This window comes from Oncorhynchus mykiss, chromosome 9 (assembly GCF_013265735.2).
Source record: "Oncorhynchus mykiss isolate Arlee chromosome 9, USDA_OmykA_1.1, whole genome shotgun sequence".
Lineage (NCBI taxonomy): Eukaryota > Metazoa > Chordata > Actinopteri > Salmoniformes > Salmonidae > Oncorhynchus > Oncorhynchus mykiss.
In genome coordinates, this window is record NC_048573.1 from 2077766 (window position 1) to 2099732 (window position 21967).

The 21967-nt window shown below is 43.4% G+C and overlaps 2 protein-coding genes and 1 long non-coding RNA gene across 3 annotated transcripts in view; 2 read left to right on the forward strand and 1 right to left on the reverse strand.

Moving 5' to 3' along the window:
* Positions 1 to 21967, forward strand: part of LOC110514165 (butyrophilin subfamily 1 member A1) — a 281923-nt gene that overhangs the window by 252859 nt on the left and 7097 nt on the right. The gene's annotated exons all lie outside the window — the stretch shown is intronic.
* On the reverse strand, positions 5497 to 6649 carry LOC118965963. The gene is made up of 2 exons (XR_005053091.1): positions 6544 to 6649; positions 5497 to 6413 (listed from the first exon to the last, which is right to left on the reverse strand). It is a non-coding gene; the product is annotated as an uncharacterized LOC118965963 (long non-coding RNA).
* LOC118965953 (butyrophilin-like protein 10) overlaps positions 11787 to 21967 on the forward strand; it is a 35009-nt gene continuing 24828 nt past the window's right edge. The window contains exons 1-2 of the mRNA XM_036987035.1: positions 11787 to 12085; positions 19344 to 19691. Coding sequence (XP_036842930.1) covers positions 12013 to 12085; positions 19344 to 19691 — 421 coding nt within the window. The 5' untranslated portion in view covers positions 11787 to 12012. The remainder of the gene's footprint in view (positions 12086 to 19343; positions 19692 to 21967) is intronic.

Here is a 21967-nt window from a genome sequence, read left to right on the forward strand (position 1 = left end):
AATACAGATATATATATATACGTGCATGTTCACAATTCTCCCACTATGTCAGACCTGCCTGCAAAACTTTCATTTATTTCATCTAATTTTAGTAATAATACGGTGTTGCTAATAGTATCGATAAGAGTATGTCACTTGCAACCGGCCTGTTCAGGATGGGACAACCCCCATTTCAATAGGAACATTTCCACGTTTGTAGCTTAACACACAAGGACTATGCATTATTCTTCCCAGAAGATGTCATGGGTCATAATTGGGTCAGAATAATAAAATACAATAATCACTTCAATCATTCTGTGTCCATACGTTTGATGATTCATTGCGAGTGCCTGTAGATTCTAGGCAACATTTTTCAACTAATCGGTTTCATCTGCAGCTGATGGGAGTCAGTTATTGTACAAGTAAAGTAGCCCTCTGGAAAACTACTTGAGAGTCTAGAAGTAACGGGTCAAAGTACTCAAAGTACTAGTTCAGCATGTGTACATCTCATTCATACATAAGGAATCGTTTACTTAAAATAGGGTGACCAGACGTCCCAGTTTTCCGTGGCCTGTCCCCGGCTGGAGATGTCCCCGTTTTTAATTGTGCGTTAAAAACTGCAAAGTGAAATAATATTTTACGTGGCAAGAAAGACCGGGCATCAGAGTCAACCGGTTGACGTCTCAATCTTGTTGTGCTTGTTTTGTCCAGCAGAGGGGGCCGCTCGCGACAGCAGCTTCATTCACTCTTCTTCTTCTACTAACTACTTGCTCGCGCCAGTTTTAGATGAAACTGCTGTGGAAAACTCGGCCGGAAGTGTCAAGTGAATCCATAACATCACCACAAACATCTTTTCAAGCCAGGTAAGTTACACTCGTTTGAGATACTAGCTAATGATGTTCTTTCACAACTTATTTTATAGTTAAATGGTCTGCTGCGTTAAATGGTTTTAAATAGGTTATGCTTGCTGACATTAGCTTATCTAGCTCGGTTAGCCAGCTGCTGTCATGGTAACGAGGTTAAAACACGTTCACATGTAAACATTCAGTGGACGGACTATTTTGAAAATAAGATTATATTAAATTAATGCACTATTAATTATGAGAATATTTATTTGTATGTTACAATTGTAATGGTTTGGCATTATAAGTAGTGTGAAAATATATTTAGACATTTTCATGGAAAACATTAGCATAATGTTTTCTGCTAGAGAGTGGAGAGGAGGAAGACTGGATAGGAAGAAGAGTGAGACAGAGGAGGAAAGGTTAAGATTTGATTATTCCAAACAATGTTTTTGAGATGAAATACAAAATGAGACAAGCAATGGGAATCTGTTAACCAAAGTATTTTATCTAATAGTGTTCTATTTATTAATAAAGAATGGAGGAGGACAAATTAAGGGAGTAAAAAGAGTGAAGAGTGAAACAAAGTCGTGGCATTCTCTGCCGATAACACAAATACCAACTTTGGAGGACTGAATAGGCTGGGGAGGGTCAATGTCCATACCAACCTTGGAGGACTGAATAGGCTGGGGAGGGTCAATGTCCATACCAACCTTGGAGGACTGAATAGGCTGGGGAGGGTCAATGTCCATACCAACCTTGGAGGACTGAATAGGCTGGGGAGGGTCAATGTCCTTACCAACCTTGGAGGACTGAATAGGCTGGGGAGGGTCAATGTCCATACCAACCTTGGAGGACTGAATAGGCTGGGGAGGGTCAATGTCCATACCAACCTTGGAGGACTGAATAGGCTGGGGAGGGTCAATGTCCATACCAACCTTGGAGGACTGAATAGGCTGGGGAGGGTCAATGTCCATACCAACCTTGGAGGACTGAATAGGCTGGGGAGGGTCAATGTCCATACCAACCTTAGAGGACTGAATAGGCTGGGGAGGGTCAATGTCCATACCAACCTTGGAGGACTGAATAGGCTGGGGAGGGTCAATGTCCATACCAACCTTGGAGGACTGAATAGGCTGGGGAGGGTCAATGTCCATACCAACCTTGGAGGACTGAATAGGCTGGGGAGGGTCAATGTCCATACCAACCTTGGAGGACTGAATAGGCTGGGGAGGGTCAATGTCCATACCAACCTTGGAGGACTGAATAAGCTGGGGAGGGTCAATGTCCATACCAACCTTGGAGGACTGAATAGGCTGGGGAGGGTCAATGTCCATACCAACCTTGGAGGACTGAATAGGCTGGGGAGGGTCAATGTCTTACCAACCTTGGAGGACTGAATAAGCTGGGGAGGGTCAATGTCCATACCAACCTTGGAGGACTGAATAGGCTGGGGAGGGTCAATGTCCATACCAACCTTGGAGGACTGAATAGGCTGGGGAGGGTCAATGTCCATACCAACCTTGGAGGACTGAATAGGCTGGGGAGGGTCAATGTCCATACCAACCTTGGAGGACTGAATAGGCTGGGGAGGGTCAATGTCCATACCAACCTTGGAGGACTGAATAGGCTGGGGAGGGTCAATGTCCATACCAACCTTGGAGGACTGAATAGGCTGGGGAGGGTCAATGTCCATACCAACTTTGGAGGACTGAATAGGCTGGGGAGGGTCAATGTCCATACCAAAGTTAAAAATGCTCTGCAGCGGGAGGTGATTGGCTTAGGTTGTCCTGCCCACATCATTCATAACAGAACAGAACAGCTTTGGATGTGATTCCCCTTGATGTTGAGTACCTGCTCACAAAGATATTAGAAAGACTGAAGAGCTTTTGTGAGTTTGTTGGACTTCTGAGAGAGCTAGTTTGTTGGACTTCTGAGAGAGCTAGTTTGTTGGACTTCTGAGAGAGCTAGTTTGTTGGACTTCTGAGAGAGCTAGTTTGTTGGACTTCTGAGAGAGCTAGAGGGAAATGGTGCAATGTCTAAAGAGAGCTTTCTCAAAACCTCCCAATCATTCTTCACTACGGCTGTGAACTACTTGCGGGCATTGGGAAAGCACACAGATAATCTAAAACATGTACTTTGTCTCCTTTTAAAAAGGCAACCTCAGCGTGAAGAGATCCAGACGGTAGCAGCCACACTGCAGGAAAAATGCCCCCATGTGACCATCAATGAGGATGCATTGTTTGACGAGGTTACTGGCCTGCAAGAGTTCCTAAAGGGGGAGGGATCGCTTGAACAATGGAAAACATTGGAGACACCGCTTAGTCAGAGATGGAGTTACCCACTTCAAAGAGAACCACACACTAACCTGGCTAGATTAGCGTCTGTTGTTCATGTGCTTACCTGGAAGTAATACACCAGTCGAGAGAGTGTTCTCCCAAATGAATGATATATGGACAGCAGCAAGAAATAGGTTCACTGTCAATCTCCCCTGCCAGGACTTCATGGAGAAGCTGGCCAAAAACAGAGCAATCCTGAAGAAGATACATTCTTCTGAGAAATATACAGATTAGGTTGGTATAAGTGGTAACTACATAATCTCATCAGTCTTATTTCTTTATTATGTTGTTAAGTATTTCACATAGACTATTGTCTGTTTTTTAAAGGTTTCTCACGTTCTCTTCTGCTCTTATTCTACCCAGACTAGCAGGACCACTGATTGGCTGTTCAGATCAGTTCTACCCAGACTAGCAGGACCACTGAATGGCTGTTCAGATCAGTTCTACCCAGACTACCAGGACCACTGAATGGCTGTTCAGATCAGTTCTACCCAGACTAGCAGGACCACTGAATGGCTGTTCAGATCAGTTCTACCCAGACTAGCAGGACCACTGAATGGCTGTTCAGATCAGTTCTACCCAGACTAGCAGGACCACTGATTGGCTGTTCAGATCAGTTCTACCCAGACTAGCAGGACCACTGAATGGCTGTTCAGATCAGTTCTACCCAGACTAGCAGGACCACTGATTGGCTGTTCAGATCAGTTCTACCCAGACTAGCAGGACCACTGAATGGCTGTTCAGATCAGTTCTACCCAGACTAGCAGGACCACTGATTGTCTGTTCAGATCAGTTCTACCCAGACTAGCAGGACCACTGAATGGCTGTTCAGATCAGTTCTACCCAGACTAGCAGGACCACTGATTGGCTGTTCAGATCAGTTCTACCCAGACTAGCAGGACCACTGAATGGCTGTTCAGATCAGTTCTACCCAGACTAGCAGGACCACTGAATGGCTGTTCAGATCAGTTCTACCCAGACTACCAGGACCACTGAATGGCTGTTCAGATCAGTTCTACCCAGACTAGCAGGACCACTGAATGGCTGTTCAGATCAGTTCTACCTAGACTAGCAGGACCACTGATTGGCTGTTCAGATCAGTTCTACCCAGACTAGCAGGACCACTGAATGGCTGTTCAGATCAGTTCTACCCAGACTACCAGGACCACTGAATGGCTGTTCAGATCAGTTCTACCCAGACTAGCAGGACCACTGAATGGCTGTTCAGATCAGTTCTACCCAGACTAGCAGGACCACTGAATGGCTGTTCAGATCAGTTCTACCCAGACTAGCAGGACCACTGAATGGCTGTTCAGATCAGTTCTACCCAGACTACCAGGACCACTGAATGGCTGTTCAGATCAGTTCTACCCAGACTACCAGGACCACTGAATGGCTGTTCAGATCAGTTCTACCCAGACTAGCAGGACCACTGATTGGCTGTTCAGATCAGTTCTGTCTTGTTTATAGTGTTTCTGTAGTATAGTTGTTCTCTCTGTCACAGTGGGTCTGTTAGACTAAATACATGAAACCGGAATTATCCCCCTTTATTTCATAGATAATAACATTGGATATTTTAATGATATAATATATAATAGATAATAACATTGATATTTTAATGATATAATATATAATAGATAATAACATTGGATATTTTAATGATATAATATATAATAGATAATAACATTGATATTATAATGATATAATATATAATAGATAATAACATTGATATTTTAATGATATAATATATAATAGATTATAACATTGGATATTTTAATGATATAATATATAATAGATAATAACATTGATATTTTAATGATATAATATATAATAGATAATAACATTGGATATTTTAATGATATAATATATAATAGATAATAACATTGGATATTTTAATGATATATTGATATAATATATAATAGGTAATAACATTGGATATTTTAATGATATGTTGATATTATATATAATAGATAATAACATTGATATTTTAATGATATATTGATATAATATATAATAGATAATAACATTGGATATTTTAATGATATAATATATAATAGATAATAACATTGGATATTTTAATGATATATTGATATAATATATAATAGGTAATAACATTGGATATTTTAATGATATGTTGATATTATATATAATAGATAATAACATTGGATATTTTAATGATATATTGAACTCCGAACTGGAAATGTCCCCGGTTTTAATTTCAGAAATCTGGTCACCTTAACTTTAAATCCCATGACTAATGTACTGATGTAGCTCCATGGGAGGAGTGAAACCCGCAGACACTCGGCTCACCGTGGAATGAGTTGGACACATGCTAGTGAATGTTTACATTTACTTTGTTTACAAACATTGGAGTAGAACAAAAACATCTATTTTGGGATCTGATGGGGTACGGCAGTTGAACTATATTCATGAGGCATTTATAAATGATATTCTTCAAGCATCCATAAGTGGATGTATCAACTGCAGATTGGTCATTTAAAGGGATCGGACCTGGTCATGTGACCTGGTCATGTGATCGGGCAAAAGCAGTAACAGACGAGCGCCCTTCTCAAATCTGTACCACATGATCACATTGTCAACAAGGAAGAAACATAAACCTTTATTTTCCATAAAATGTTAAAACTATTTTTCCTTAGGAAGGTAGATAAAGCACATCTACAAAACAAATGGAATCACTTTCCACCCAATGCAAACTGCACCCACCCAAACGAACACCGTCAGTCTGGGACAGATTCCTCGTCATCAGAGCTGTAGTGGATGCTGTCATCTAGGTCCTCTTTCAGGAGGTCATCTATGAAGTTATCTTCTAGGAGGGAGGTGTCTTGGCCCATAGCTTTGCTGTATATCAGTTTGACAGAGTCCTGGTGTCTTCTGAGGCTGCTGACTCTCCTCTGAAGCATGGAGAAGAGACCTCTGCTCCCAGCTTCCGACTGATTAAATTGTCAGCCTAACACCAACAATCGTAATGTGTCGGGTAAATACAATGAAGTATTCCTTAAATACAATATCAATTACAGGGTGCCAACATAAAATGTACATATCAATGAACGTTCCCTACTTTGCCTGCTTAGGTTAAGTGTCACATGTGAAGCAAGGTCTTGCACATTCTCCGATTCCCTCTTTAGGCTTTCCCAGTGCTACTGGACTTCCTTTAGGACAATTAACTCTTCCTCCTTCAGCCGTCTCAGGAGCATCACCCGGTCAAAGGGTATTGTCTTTGTGAGTAGGTCAGCTGTAAATTCATAATAATGCAATGTGGATTTGTAACTTTAATGGCAGTGCGGTCTGTGTTTGAGCAACTGAACAAACACAGATAACAAAACAGAAACATAGTTATTGTGACACACAAACATACTACTTACTTTGTCCGTGCAGCTCCCGAGGCCGCGCAGCTCCCGAGGCCGCTCAGCTCCCGAGGCCGTGCAGCTCCCGAGGCCACTCAGCTCCCGAGGCCACTCAGCTCCCGAGGCCACTCAGCTCCCGAGGCCACTCAGCTCCCGAGGCCACTCAGCTCCCGAGGCCACTCAGCTCCCAAGGACACTCAGCTCCCAAGGACACTCAGCTCCCAAGGCCATACAGCTCCCGAGACCGTGCAGCTCCCCAGGGGTCATTGGAGTACACCCTCTAAGGGGTAGCGCTCAGGGTCATTGGAGTACACCCTCTCAGGGTCATTGGAGTACACCCTCTAAGGGTTAGCGCTCAGGGTCATTGGAGTACACCCTCTCAGGGTCATTGGAGTACGCCCTCTAAGGGTTAGAGCTCAGGGTCATTAGACTACCCAAGCCTCTCCACTGCGTCAAGGTGACAGTCCAGGAGAGTTACATTCAGGATTATTTATTTTATGTATTCATTTACCTGTATTAGCCCATTGCTGAACTTCCGTTGTCCAGTTGTACAGAGTCTCATCTCCTTCACCCAAATCACTCTTAAACTTTTCGAGAGTCTGGGTCTCCTCCTTGATTTTTGCTGTTGTCTGAGTTTTATGACAAAAACAAAAACAGAATAATTAATTGTTTTAAAATAAATTAAATGCATAGATATAATACTTATAAAATAAATGTATTGATCCTCACAATACACCTTCAAATATCTTCTGGACAAAACTCTGTTCCCCCCCTACGGCTTGGATGGTTAACATGTCTGTTCCCCCCCTACGGCTTGGATGGTTAACATGTCTGATCCCCCCCTACGGCCTGGATGCTAGAACAGCCAAATAGAACTCCTTATTCCAGATAAGTACTAACATAGCTGAATAGAACTCCTTATTCCAGATAAGTACTAACATAGCTGAATATAACTCCTTATTCCAGATAAGTATGAACATAGCTGAATAGAACTCCTTATTCCAGATAAGTATAAACAGCTGAATAGAACAAACAAATTGTTTTCCTCCTTTGGACATTTGCTTGGAACAGATTGCAGCCCTCGACAAGAAGCTGTTCCACTTCCTCCCCCAGAGTTGTGCCAGCTCCTTCCTGATCCCGTCCTCCCCACTTAATCTTAATTTACATTAAAAAACAGACTTAATATTGTAATTCTGTGAATAACAAACATCTAAATGGGAAGCCTGGTAAAGAACTGAAGCTGGAAATTCTCTTTGACCAGTTTAATAAAGAACAACTTACCTGGCATTTCAAACGATGTGCCTTCGCATGCATGACGGAAAGCAGTGGCTTCATGTCTAGAAGAGTGGTGAGCTCTGGACAATGAAGGGCAACTTTGGTCAGGTGTGGCCAGAATGTGCAGATCACATCCGTACACATGAATTGTGTGTTCCTGCTGCCAGACAATTCCTTCTGCAAGAACAGTGTTGTACGCAAAATCTCTCCAGCATCATTTTGAGGGGTGGGTATAATTTGAGGAACGTAAATATCTCTCCAGCATCATGTTGAGGGGTGGGTATAATTTGAGGAAGGTAAATATCTCTCCAGCATCATGTTGAGGGGTGGGTATAATTTGAGGAACGTAAATATCTCTCCAGCATCATGTTGAGGGGTGGGTATAATTTGAGGAACGTAAATATCTCTCCAGCATCATGTTGATGGATGGGTATAATTTGAGGAACGTAAATATCTCTCCAGCATCATGTTGAGGGGTGGGTATAATTTGAGGAACGTAAATATCTCTCCAGCATCATGTTGAGGGGTGGGTATAATTTGAGGAACGTAAATATCTCTCCAGCATCATGTTGATGGATGGGTATAATTTGAGGAACGTAAATATCTCTCCAGCATCATGTTGAGGGGTGGGTATAATTTGAGGAACGTAAATATCTCTCCAGCATCATGTTGAGGGGTGGGTATAATTTAGGAACGTAAATATCTCTCCAGCATCATGTTGAGGGGTGGGTATAATTTGAGGAACGTAAATATCTCTCCAGCATCATGTTGAGGGGTGGGTATAATTTAGGAACGTAAATATCTCTCCAGCATCATGTTGAGGGGTGGGTATAATTTAGGAACGTAAATATCTCTCCAGCATCATGTTGAGGGGTGGGTATAATTTGAGGAACGTTCCAACAGGAATCCAGTCTCCAAATTGACTCTGTACCGGTACCCCCTGTATATAGCCTCCACATTGACTCTGTACCGGTACCCCCTGTATATAGCCTCCACATTGACTCTGTACCGGTACCCCCTGTATATAGTCTCCAAATTGACTCTGTACCGGTACCCCCTGTATATAGCCTCCACATTGACTCTGTACCGGTACCCCCTGTATATAGCCTCCACATTGACTCTGTACCGGTACCCCCTGTATATAGCCTCCACATTGACTCTGTACCGGTACCCCCTGTATATAGTCTCCACATTGACTCTGTACCGGTACCCCCTGTATATAGTCTCCACATTGACTCTGTACCGGTACCCCCTGTATATAGCCTCCACATTGACTCTGTACCGGTACCCCCTGTATATAGCCTCCACATTGACTCTGTACCGGTACCCCCTGTATATAGTCTCCACATTGACTCTGTACCGGTACCCCCTGTATATAGTCTCCACATTGACTCTGTACCGGTACCCCCTGTATATAGTCTCCACATTGACTCTGTACCAGTACCCCCTGTATATAGCCTCCACATTGACTCTGTACCAGTACCCCCTGTATATAGCCTCCACATTGACTCTGTACCGGTACCCCCTGTATATAGTCTCCACATTGACTCTGTACCGGTACCCCCTGTAAATAGTCTCCACATTGACTCTGTACCGGTACCCCCTGTATATAGCCTCCACATTGACTCTGTACCGTAATACCCTGTATATAGCCTCCACATTGACTCTGTACAGGTACCCCATGTATATAGCCTCCACATTGACTCTGTACAGGTACCCCCTGTATATAGCCTCCACATTGACTCTGTACCGGTACCCCCTGTATATAGCCTCCACATTGACTCTGTACCGGTACCCCCTGTATATAGCCTCCACATTGACTCTGTACAGGTACCCCATGTATGTAGCCTCCACATTGACTCTGTACCGTAATACCCTGTATATAGCCTCCACATTGACTCTGTACCGTAATACCCTGTATATAGCCTTCACACTAACTCTGTACCATACTACCCCTGTATATAGCCTCCACATTGACTCTGTACCGTAATAACCTGTATATAGCCTCCACATTGACTCTGTACCGTAATAACCTGTATATAGCCTCCACATTGACTTTGTACCGTAACACCCTGTATATAGCCTCCACATTGACTCTGTACCTGTATCCCCTGTATATAGCCTCCACATTGACTTTGTACCGTAACACCCTGTATATAGCCTCCACATTGACTCTGTACCGGTACCCCCTGTATATAGCCTCCACATTGACTGTACCGTAATAACCTGTATATAGCCTCCACATTGTCTCTGTACTGGTACCCCCTGTATATAGCCTCCACATTGACTCTGTACCGTAATAACCTGTATATAGCCTCCACATTGACTCTGTACCGGTACCCCCTGTATATAGCCTCCACATTGACTCTGTACCGTAATAACCTGTATATAGCCTCCACATTGACTCTGTACCGTAATAACCTGTATATAGCCTCCACATTGACTTTGTACCGTAATAACCTGTATATAGCCTCCACATTGACTCTGTACTGGTACCCCCTGTATATAGCCTCCACATTGACTTTGTACCGTAATAACCTGTATATAGCCTCCACATTGACTCTGTACTGGTACCCCCTGTATATAGCCTCCACATTGACTCTGTACCGTAATAACCTATATATAGCCTCCACATTGACTCTGTACCGTAATACCCTGTATATAGTCTCCACATTGACTCTGTACCGGTACCCCCTGTATATAGCCTCCACATTGACTCTGTACCGTAATACCCTGTATATAGCCTCCACATTGACTTTGTACCGTAATACCCTGTATATAGCCTCCACATTGACTCTGTACCGTAATACCCTGTATATAGCCTCCACATTGACTGTGTACCGTAATACCCTGTATATAGCCTCCACATTGACTTTGTACCGTAATACCCTGTATATAGCCTCCACATTGACTCTGTACCGTAATAACCTGTATATAGCCTCCACATTGACTTTGTACCGTAATACCCTGTATATAGTCTTTTATTTCTTATTATTTTTAGTAATTTATTTAAATGCAGTGAGGTCTCCACCTGTTGGTTAAGGGCTGGTCAATCAGCATTTCACTGTGAGGTCTCCACCTGTTGGTTAAGGGCTGGTCAGTCAGCATTTCACTGTGAGGTCTACACCTGTTGGTTAAGGGCTGGTCAGTCAGCGTTTCACTGTGAGGTCTACACCTGTTGGTTAAGGGCTGGTCAGTCAGCGTTTCACTGTGAGGTCTACACCTGTTGGTTAAGGGCTGGTCAGTCAGCATTTCCCTGTGAGGTCTACACCTGTTGGTTAAGGGCTGGTCAGTCAGCATTTCCCTGTGAGGTCTACACCTGTTGGTTAAGGGATGACAACACTACATAAAGATAGACCTAAGACAACAACATAGCAAGGCAGCATCACATTACAACACAGCATGGTAGCAACACAACATGACAACATCTCTGATAAAAATTTGTGTATTTTCTGCCATATTGCTCACACCAGCTAGACTACAACTGACAGGGAAAGTCACATTTTAATGATCAACGTTCATGGGAAAATTTCACATCGTAAGTTGTTACTAATTTAAATATGCTCTACAGCCTACTTGTTGTCACATTTATTTCACCATTCCTATTTGTGCACATATCTGTTTTTAGGACATTTGACAAAGTTAATGTCCGTATCAGGGCTCCCTATTAGTCACTATTGTTCCAATATGATGTTCCAATATGTCCCGAGAGGCGCAGCGGTCTAAGGCAGTGCTTGAGGCGTCACTACAGACACAGCCTGGAATCAAACCAGGGTATCACAGCCTGCCGTGATTGGGAGTCCCATAGGGCTGCCTACAATTGGCGTCGTCCGGGTTTGGCTGGTGTAGGTCATCTTAATTGTTATTAACTGACTTGCCTAGTTGAAATAAAGGTTACATTAAAAAAAAAATCTGAACAGAAGACGGAGATGGATATCGCGAGATGACATGAAGTTAATGTCCATATCAGAACACTAGATGGAGCTAGATATCGCGAGATGATATTCAACTAGAAGTACTTCATGTGAAAGTAAAGTGTGAAACTCCACCACCCTTTTCCTCCGTTATTTCTGGAACAGACGCAGTGTTACATTATGTTCGTTGCCAAATTAGTCTATCAACTGTTTTGGTTTATTTTTCTAAACTCCTAATAGTTTTATTGACCAGTTACAAAGAGCTTTACCTTGGAGTCAGACTGGTTTTGTTAGTGAAATGAAGACCTTTCCGACCTCGGCGGTCTGGTGTTTTGGGATTCTGTTCATCAGTGTTTCATTGATAACGACAGGTAGGACACAACATTATTCCTTCATTATTTAGCCTGTAGGCTATTTTATTATCTGAACATAATATTAACAAGAAAGAAACGGGGAGAATTCAAGTGCAAGATCAAAACCGAGTGCAGGAATTGTAGATGTCTTTTCGTCTGATCAGACGGGACAGTTTGGGTGTGGTGGTGGTGCTGTAGGGTAGAAACACTTTTCACGATACTTCGATACAACAGTGACTTTTTCGTGCAGGTTAGGCGAATTTACGATGTAGGTTAGGAGAATTAGTTAAGTTTAGGTAAAGTGTTCGTTACGAAAATCGTAACTTTATATCGAAGTGGCTCATGAAGTAGAGGGTGTTAAATTGTTATACTGAAGGAAGTGTAGCCATGTTTATGACTAAAAAGAGGAGACGTTTTACACCGAAGATGGAGAGAACACATTACACCGGTTTTAACGTCTCTACCGGTTGCCAACAGAAGTAAAGACGGATTCAGTTTGGATATTCGCCTGTAGTTTTCCTTCCTCCACCAACAGCAGTTAGGGACCGTCAACATAGTGACAAATCACATTTTTCTAATTTCAATAGCTTCCAATACTCCTAAAAATGTCAAACCTGGTTCTAGCTAACGCGATGGCATAGACACACAATGTAAACACTTTTTGTCGATTTACATATCGCACATTTAAGTTATTTACATTTTTGAATTTCAATAGTTCCTTGTTTGTGACCTACTGACTTCAAACAAGGTTCAGAATGTCCACTCAGTGGGCCTACACATTGCACACCCTTTAGTTTGTCCATTTTCATCTCACACAATTTCACATTTTCAATGTTTTTCAATGTTTTTAAATTCAATAGCACCTTGATAATGTGACCTACTGACCTCAAACAAGGTTCAGAATGTCTACTGACTACCCTTCTATATTGCACACCCTATATTGCCACCCAGGAGGCCCATAATCACTCCTTTCAATCATTTGCTTGCCCTTGTTTGAAGTCAGTAGGTCACATGACCAAGGAGCTATTGAAATTTCAAAGTATGTCAAAAGTGTGTAAAATCGTGTGAGATGAAAATCTGCATCGCAGTGCTAGCTGTGCCACCAGAGATTCTGGGTTCGAGCCCAGGCTCTGTCGCAGCCGGCCGTGACCGCGAGGCTCATTGGGCGGTGCACAATTGGGCCAGTGTCGTCCATGTTAGGATTTTGTCCAATGGGACAAATGAAATTGGGGAGAAAAAAAAGGGGTAAAAAAAGAAAGGGGTTATTATTTTCTGTTGTTGTTCCGACACCCGGTTGATACTACGATTTTTGGTTCTCAAGCCTATAAATATTGTGCACTTGATGTTGATTGGGTGTAAAAACCAGTTAAAGTCCGCTAAAGGTTAGCAGTCTGTAAAACAGAAAAGCCTCTGATGCCACCGGGCGTGACTCAGGGGTTGGGGGCAGCACTCAGGCTGTGGAGGGTTGGGGACTTAGTCTCTGAGCGGATAAAAGCGGGCGGGTCACCAGGTGCACAAGGAGGCCTCCATCAGGCGCCCACTAAGGGCACATTGTTTGAGGTCAGTAGGTCACATGAACAAGGAGCTATTGAAATTAAAATGTCAAAAAAAAAAAGTTTGTAATTTGTTTTACGCTCCCTAACTAATTCAACCATGAGTACAAAATGCTGCTCACATTTCCACATGTTTATTAGCTTTGCAAAGTGAATGTCCAAATCGTGAAAATAAGACCTGTGCAATGTTGTGTGCAATTTTTCCAACAGCATGACACTTATTTTGGAGTCTGTGGCTCAAGTGGTTTAAAAGCGCGAATATCCATCGAAAATCCAACCTGAAACAGATTTTTACCTTGGCGCGTTTTACGATTTGCCTTGAAGAGAGACAAATAATTCAGATGGTAAAATGTTTTCTCTTTGGTCATAAATATGGCTGAATCTAAGGAAGAGTTGACTCACCAGGTTGAAATAATGACGGTTAGATTTGGGAACAAGGGTTATGGTAAGGTTAATTATAATTTAGTGAGTGTTAAGATCATGGTAATGACTATAGAGGTAGAGGATTCATCTTCATATCAGTACCATTATAGATTAGGGTAATGACTATAGAGGTAGGTCTTTATATCAGTACCATTATAGATTAGGGTAATGACTATAGAGATAGGTCTTTATATCAGTACCATTATAGATTAGGGTAATGACTATAGAGGTAGAGGATTCATCTTTATATCAGTACCATTATAGATTAGGGTAATGACTATAGAGATAGGTCTTTATATCAGTACCATTATAGATTAGGGTAATGACTATAGAGATAGGTCTTATATCAGTACCATTATAGATTAGGTTAATGACTATAGAGGTAGGTCTTTATATAAGTACCATTATAGATAGGTCTTTATATCAGTACCATTATAGATTAGGGTAATGACTATAGAGATGGGTCTTTATATCAGTACCATTATAGATTAGGGTAATGACTATAGAGATAGGTCTTATATCAGTACCATTATAGATTAGGGTAATGACTATAGAGGTAGGTCTTTATATAAGTACCATTATAGATAGGTCTTTATATCAGTACCATTATAGATTAGGGTAATGACTATAGAGATAGGTCTTTATATCAGTACCATTATAGATTAGGGTAATGACTATAGAGATAGGTCTTCATATCAGTACCATTATAGATTAGGGTAATGACTATAGAGATAGGTCTTCATATCAGTACCATTATAGATTAGGGTAATGCCTATAGAGATAGGTCTTCATATCAGTACCATTATAGATTAGGGTAATGACTACAGAGATAGGTCTTCATATCAGTACCATTATAGATTAGGGTAATGACTATAGAGATAGGTCTTCATATCAGTACCATTATAGATTAGGGTAATGACTACAGAGAGAGGTCTTTATACATGTGGTGCTGTAGGGTGGTGGTGCTGTAGGGTGGTGGTGCTGTAGGGTGGTGGTGCTGTAGGGTGGTGGTGCTGTAGGGTGGTGGTGCTGTAGGGTGGTGGTGCTGTAGGGTGGTGGTGCTGTAGGGTGGTGGTGCTGTAGGGTGGTGTCCGTGAGAGAACAACACTGTTTTCACGATACTTCGATACAACAGTGACTTTTTCGTAGCATGTTAGGAGAATTTACGATGTAGGTTAGGAGAATTAGTTAAGTTTAGGTAAAGTGTTAGCGAAAATGCTCTCCTAACTTGTTACGAAAATCGTAGCTGTATTGACGTGGCGCACAAAGTAGAGGGTGTTAAATTGTTGGGCTGAAGGAAGTGTCGCCATGTTTATGACTAGAAAGAGGAGACGTTTTACACCGAAGATGGAGAGAACACATTACACCGGTTTTAACGTCTCTACCGGAGTAAAGACCGATTCAGGTTGGATATTCGCCTGTAGTTTTCCTTCCTCCACCAACAGCAGTTAGGGACCGTCAACATAGTGACAAATCACATTTTTCTAATTTCAATAGTTAAAGGACACCAGAGGACAAAAATCAGTTAACCACCTAAATGAGGAACTCAATTTAACCTTGCGCAATACCCTAGATGCAGTTGCACCCCTAAAAACTAAAAACATTTCTCATAAGAAAGTAGCTCCCTGGTACACAGAAAATACCCGAGCTCTGAAGCAAGCTTCCAGAAAATTGGAACGGAAATGGCGCCACACCAAACTGGAAGTCTTCCGACTAGCTTGGAAAGACAGTACCGTGCAGTACCGAAGAGCCCTTACTGCTGCTCGATCATCCTATTTTTCTAACTTAATTGAGGAAAATAAGAACAATCCGAAATTCCTTTTTGATACTGTCGCAAAGCTAACTAAAAAGCAGCATTCCCCAAGAGAGGATGGCTTTCACATTAGCAGTGATAAATTCATGAACTTCTTTGAGGAAAAGATCATGATTATTAGAAAGCAAATGACGGACTCCTCTTTAAATCTGCGTATTCCTTCAAAGCTCAGTTGTCCTGAGTCTGCACAACTCTGCCAGGACCTAGGATCAAGAGAGTGTTTCAAGTGTTTTAGTACTATATCTCTTGACACAATGATGAAAATAATCATGGCCTCTAAACCTTCAAGCTGCATACTGGACCCTATTCCAACTAAACTACTGAAAGAGCTGCTTCCTGTGCTTGGCCCTCCTATGTTGAACATAATAAACGGCTCTCTATCCACCGGATGTGTACCAAACTCACTAAAAGTGGCAGTAATAAAGCCTCTCTTGAAAAAGCCAAACCTTGACCCAGTAAATATAAAAAACTATCGGCCTATATCGAATCTTCCATTCCTCTCAAAACTTTTAGAAAAAGCTGTTGCTTCCTGAAGACCAACAATGTATACGAAATGCTTCAGTCTGGTTTTAGACCCCATCATAGCACTGAGATGATACAGCACACTAACTGGCTCTTTCTGGGTCTGGGACAATGTGCTGTCTGGGATGAGGGGTCTGAGACAATGTACTGTCTGGGATGAGGGGTCTGAGACAATGTACTGTCTGGGACAATGTACTGTCTGGGATGAGGTGTCTGAGGCAATTGCTGTCTGGGATGAGGTGTCTGAGGCAATTGCTGTCTGGGAGGAGAGGTGTGGGACAATGTGCTGTCTGGGAGGAGAGGTGTGGGACAATGTGCTGTCTGGGATGAGGGGTCTTGGACAATGTGCTGTCTGGGATGAGGAGTCTGGGACAATGTGCTGTCTGGTATGAGGGGTCTGGGATGAGGTGTGATGAGGTGTCTGGGATGAGGGGTCTGGGACAATGTACTGTCTGGGATGAGTTGTCTGGGACAATGTGCTGTCTGGGATGAGGAGTCTGGGACAATGTACTGTCTGGTATGAGGGGTCTGGGATAAGGTGTCTGGGATGAGGAGTCTGGGACAATGTACTGTCTGGTATGAGGGGTCTGGGATGAGGAGTCTGGGATGAGGAGTCTGGGATGAGGTGTCTGGGACAATGTGGGGTCTGGGATGAGGAGTCTGGGATGAGGAGTCTGGGATGAGGAGTCTGGGATGAGGAGTCTGGGACAATGTACTGTCTGGGATGAGGAGTCTGGGACAATGTACTGTCTGGGATGAGGAGTCTGGGATGAGGGGTCTGGGATGAGGGGTCTGGGATGAGGAGTCTGGGATGAGGAGTCTGGGACAATGTACTGTCTGGGATGAGGGGTCTGGGATAAGGTGTCTGGGATGAGGAGTCTGGGATGAGGAGTCTGGGACAATGTACTGTCTGGGATGAGGGGTCTGGGATAAGGTGTCTGGGATGAGGGGTCTAGGATGAGGAGTCTGGGATGAGGAGTCTGGGATGAGGAGTCTGGGATGAGGGGTCTGGGATGAGGAGTCTGGGATGAGGAGTCTGGGATGAGGAGTCTGGGATGAGGAGTCTGGGATGAGGAGTCTGGGATGAGGGGTCTGGGATGAGGAGTCTGGGATGAGGGGTCTGGGATGAGGAGTCTGGGATGAGGGGTCTGGGATGAGGAGTCTGGGATGAGGGGTCTGGGATGAGGAGTCTGGGATGAGGAGTCTGGGATGAGGAGTCTGGGCCAAAGTTCTGTCTGGGATGAGGAGTCTGGGACAATGTACTGTCTGGGATGAGGAGTCTGGGATGAGGAGTCTGGGATGAGGAGTCTGGGATGAGGGGTCTGGGATGAGGGGTCTGGGATGAGGAGTCTGGGATGAGGAGTCTGGGATGAGGAGTCTGGGACAATGTTCTGTCTGGGATGAGGAGTCTGGGACAATGTACTGTCTGGGGTGAGGAGTCTGGGATGAGGAGTCTGGGATGAGGAGTCTGGGATGAGGAGTCTGGGATGAGGAGTCTGGGACAATGTTCTGTCTGGGATGAGGAGTCTGGGACAATGTGCTGTCTGGGATGAGGAGTCTGGGATGAGGAGTCTGGGATGAGGAGTCTGGGATGAGGAGTCTGGGACAATGTGCTGTCTGGGATGAGGAGTCTGGGACAATGTGCTGTCTGGGATGAGGAGTCTGGGATGAGGAGTCTGGGATGAGGAGTCTGGGATGAGGGGTCTGGGATGAGGAGTCTGGGATGAGGGGTCTGGGATGAGGGGTCTGGGATGAGGAGTCTGGGATGAGGGGTCTGGGATGAGGGGTCTGGGATGAGGGGTCTGGGATGAGGGGTCTGGGATGAGGAGTCTGGGATGAGGAGTCTGGGATGAGGAGTCTGGGATGAGGAGTCTGGGATGAGGGGTCTGGGATGAGGAGTCTGGGATGAGGAGTCTGGGATGAGGAGTCTGGGATGAGGAGTCTGGGATGAGGAGTCTGGGATGAGGAGTCTGGGATGAGGGGTCTGGGATGAGGGGTCTGGGATGAGGGGTCTGGGATGAGGAATAATACAGGATAATAAAACAAACACAAAAATAAATGTTATAAAAACAATCACATTCAACTACATAGAGGTCCTCAATCAATCATCTAACTGGCATCGGCACATCTTATCTGTTATCCTGAGAATGGGGGGTTGGTAACTTATGATTATTTTCTTAATGAATGAAGTTACATATCGAGGGAGTTTCTGTCATATTGATTTGTAAATAAATAAGAGAATGCATCTCTCTTCTTTCAGACAGAGAGGTCCATCCCACATTAAGTACAGACTACAGTGATGAGTCCTAACATTGTCCCCTGTGATAAAACATATTGGTAGACAGTGGCCAAGGGTTTTTAAACAGAGGTTGCAACAATAAGGGATCATATCTTTCGCCTGGATTCACCTGGTCCGTCTGTCATGGAAAGAGCAGGTGTTCATAATGTTTTGTTAACTCAGTGTATAGTTTCTCATGGAAGCCTGCAGTACCCCGGTTGGCCTTCAACTTGAGTTACTTAATGAGAGGGGGCAGCACTGAGCTAGCCTGCATGTTATGTCTAATGTCAGCCTGCAGTACCCCGGTTGGCCTTCCACTTGAGTTCCTTAATGAGAGGGGGCAGCACTGAGCTAGCCTGCATGTTATGTCTAATGGCAGCCTGCAGTACCCCTGTTGGCCTTCAACTTGAGTTACTTAATGAGAGGGGGCAGCACTGAGCTAGCCTGCAACGTCACTTCCTGGAGTAGCTCAAACTGTCTACATAAATCTCCCACATGAGATGCCATCTTAACCACCTTCATTTAGCTTCAATGCTGTTGAGTCTTCACATAGGAATGAATGATGTCATAATGGGCCAGAATCCATGGAGCAACAGGAAGTTGTCTTTAACTGTGTGATTGGTGGCTTTGTTCATTCATATGGCCAAAGTCCAGTTATCTCTGACTGTGTCCTTTGTTTTTCTCCAGGGTCGTCTGAGGTTCAGGTTGTTGGACCGGCTGACCGAGTCGTTGCCTTAGCTGGTGATGACATCATTCTACCATGTTTCCTGAAACCCAATGTCAGTGCTAAGAACATGACAGTGAACTGGACAAGATTGAACGCAAAAGCAGAAAACGTCCATCTTTACGATGAAAGTCGAGACTCCTATGTGGACCAGTTTCCATCCTACAAGGGAAGGACATCAATGTTTCATGAAGAACTGAAGAACGGCAACGTCTCCTTAAAGCTGAACAGAGTTAATCTCTCTGATGCTGGAAACTACAGCTGCCTCATTCCAACACTGATGAAGGAAACCACCGTTCAACTCTTTGTTGGTGAGTCATGAATACTGGAGATGTGATCAGAGGTTGTATTGGTAAATCTGGCTAAATGATTGGCTGCTAAAATATCAACATGTCTTCCTCCCTCATCATTCCTTCCTCTGTTATAGATCATGTATTCAGCTGGTCTTCCTCCCTCATCAGTCCTTCCTCTGTTATAGATCATGTATTCAGCTGGTCTTCCTCCCTCATCATTCCTTCCTCTGTTATAGATCATGTATTCAGCTGGTCTTCCTCCCTCATCATTCCTTCCTCTGTTATAGATCATGTATTCAGCTGGTCTTCCTCCCTCATCATTCCTTCCTCTGTTATAGATCATGTATTCAGCTAGTCTTCCTCCCTCATCATTCCTTCCTCTGTTATAGATCATGTATTCAGCTAGTCTTCCTCCCTCATCATGTATTCAGCTGGTCTTCCTCCCTCATCATTCCTTCCTCTGTTATAGATCATGTATTCAGCTGGTCTTCCTCCCTAATCATGTATTCAGCTGGTCTTCCTCCCTCATCATTCCTTCCTCTGTTATAGATCATGCATTCAGCTGGTCTTCCTCCCTCATCATTCCTTCCTCTGTTATAGATCATGCATTCAGCTGGTCTTCCTCCCTCATCATTCCTTCCTCTGTTATAGATCATGTATTCAGCTGGTCTTCCTCCCTAATCATGTATTCAGCTGGTCTTCCTCCCTCATCATTCCTTCCTCTGTTATAGATCATGCATTCAGCTGGTCTTCCTCCCTCATCATTCCTTCCTCTGTTAGAGATATGTATTCAGCTGGTCTTTGTTAAGAGTGTTTAATTTTAATTGGGTGTTAAAACATAGAGGAATTTAATTCCTGCAACAATTGGTCCTTCGAACCGGGATCTAAATATCCGTCCCTGCCATCTGGAGGTCCGCCGAAAAAATCGTGCACAAGCGGGTCTGGTCCCGTCATTTAAGACCTGGCCTCTGAATTGAGGGAAAAGACCAGGCCGATGTACACCCCAGACCGACAGGGACGGTGACTAGATCCAACGAACAGTGCTCTTCCCAGTCGGCAGCAAGGTCAGTAGCCTTTATTCTCGAATTTGGGAGGGATTATTTTGGATATTTTTGATTGAATTGAATGGTGCTTGAACATTCTGAACAAATACACTGGGTTTCTACTTTGTGTTTTAACCAAAATCGATAGGAAGGAAACAGGTCTGAAATTGACCTGTGGTAAGGTGCACTACCATAAATAAACTAGAGCTTAATACATCCTGGTTTTGCAAGCCGGAAGGTTATTAAGGAGAGATATAGTACGTATTGTGTGATAGGACGGTCGTTCTGTACAAATAGGATAGCCATGAATTCAAAAGACAAACCTAAATAAAGTTTTAACCTGAGTAGTCTCTCTGTATATGGGAAGTAGTCTGACTATGAAAAGTAGCAGATAGATATATTAAAACAGGTGAGGATAAATTAGGCTTGGTGAGAAGGCAGGGTAATTCTAGGCAAACAGAAAAATTTAACCTGTACAATGCTGAAAGAAATTAATATCTAAAGAAGAGGAGCGGGAAACTTAGTCTAGAGTAGTGAGATATGAGATATTAACGTTGAAAGTCCCAAGGAGAATATCCTACGGGTGAAATGTAATGTCTGATCAAAAGTCATCTATAGATGAGGTTTCCAGGAAGGAGAAATACATACTGATTATCATTAAAGAGACACACACATAGTCAGACAGAAAAGCAACTAAGTAACGGCAGATTCATAGAAATACACGCACATAGAAGGTCAAATTAAATATAGAAAGGCATAGATAAGTGATGAAATACCATAGCTACTAGTAACGGTAAGGATTTATTAATCATGGGTAGTAAATCCTCCAAGGAGGTCCCGGAATGGACGGGAGATTACCGTTATATGGAGCAGAAAGACAGAAGGAATATTGATTTCTGTTTAAAATGGGAAAAAAGGTATGGTTTTGATGGGCATCTAGATGTTGAAAAGTTAGAAGTTCTTATAAAACAGATGCATAAGGAATGTGGCTGGGATGGAGGGCAACGAACCCACTGTTCGGGTCTAACGACCCTGGACACAGAGGGACATAGAACAGGCAGTAGAAGGAATCCCACACCCTAAAACAGGAATGGCAGGGTTTGAGAGAGATCTAAACGGACTAGTGTCCAGTTTCAGCCTAAACACAGGGGAGGGGGAAAGAGCAGTTAGAACCATAGTGGGAAAGGATTGGTTTGCTGTGCGCGGAGCCTGGGTGCCAACGGGGAATGATGGGGACATTATACAGTGGAG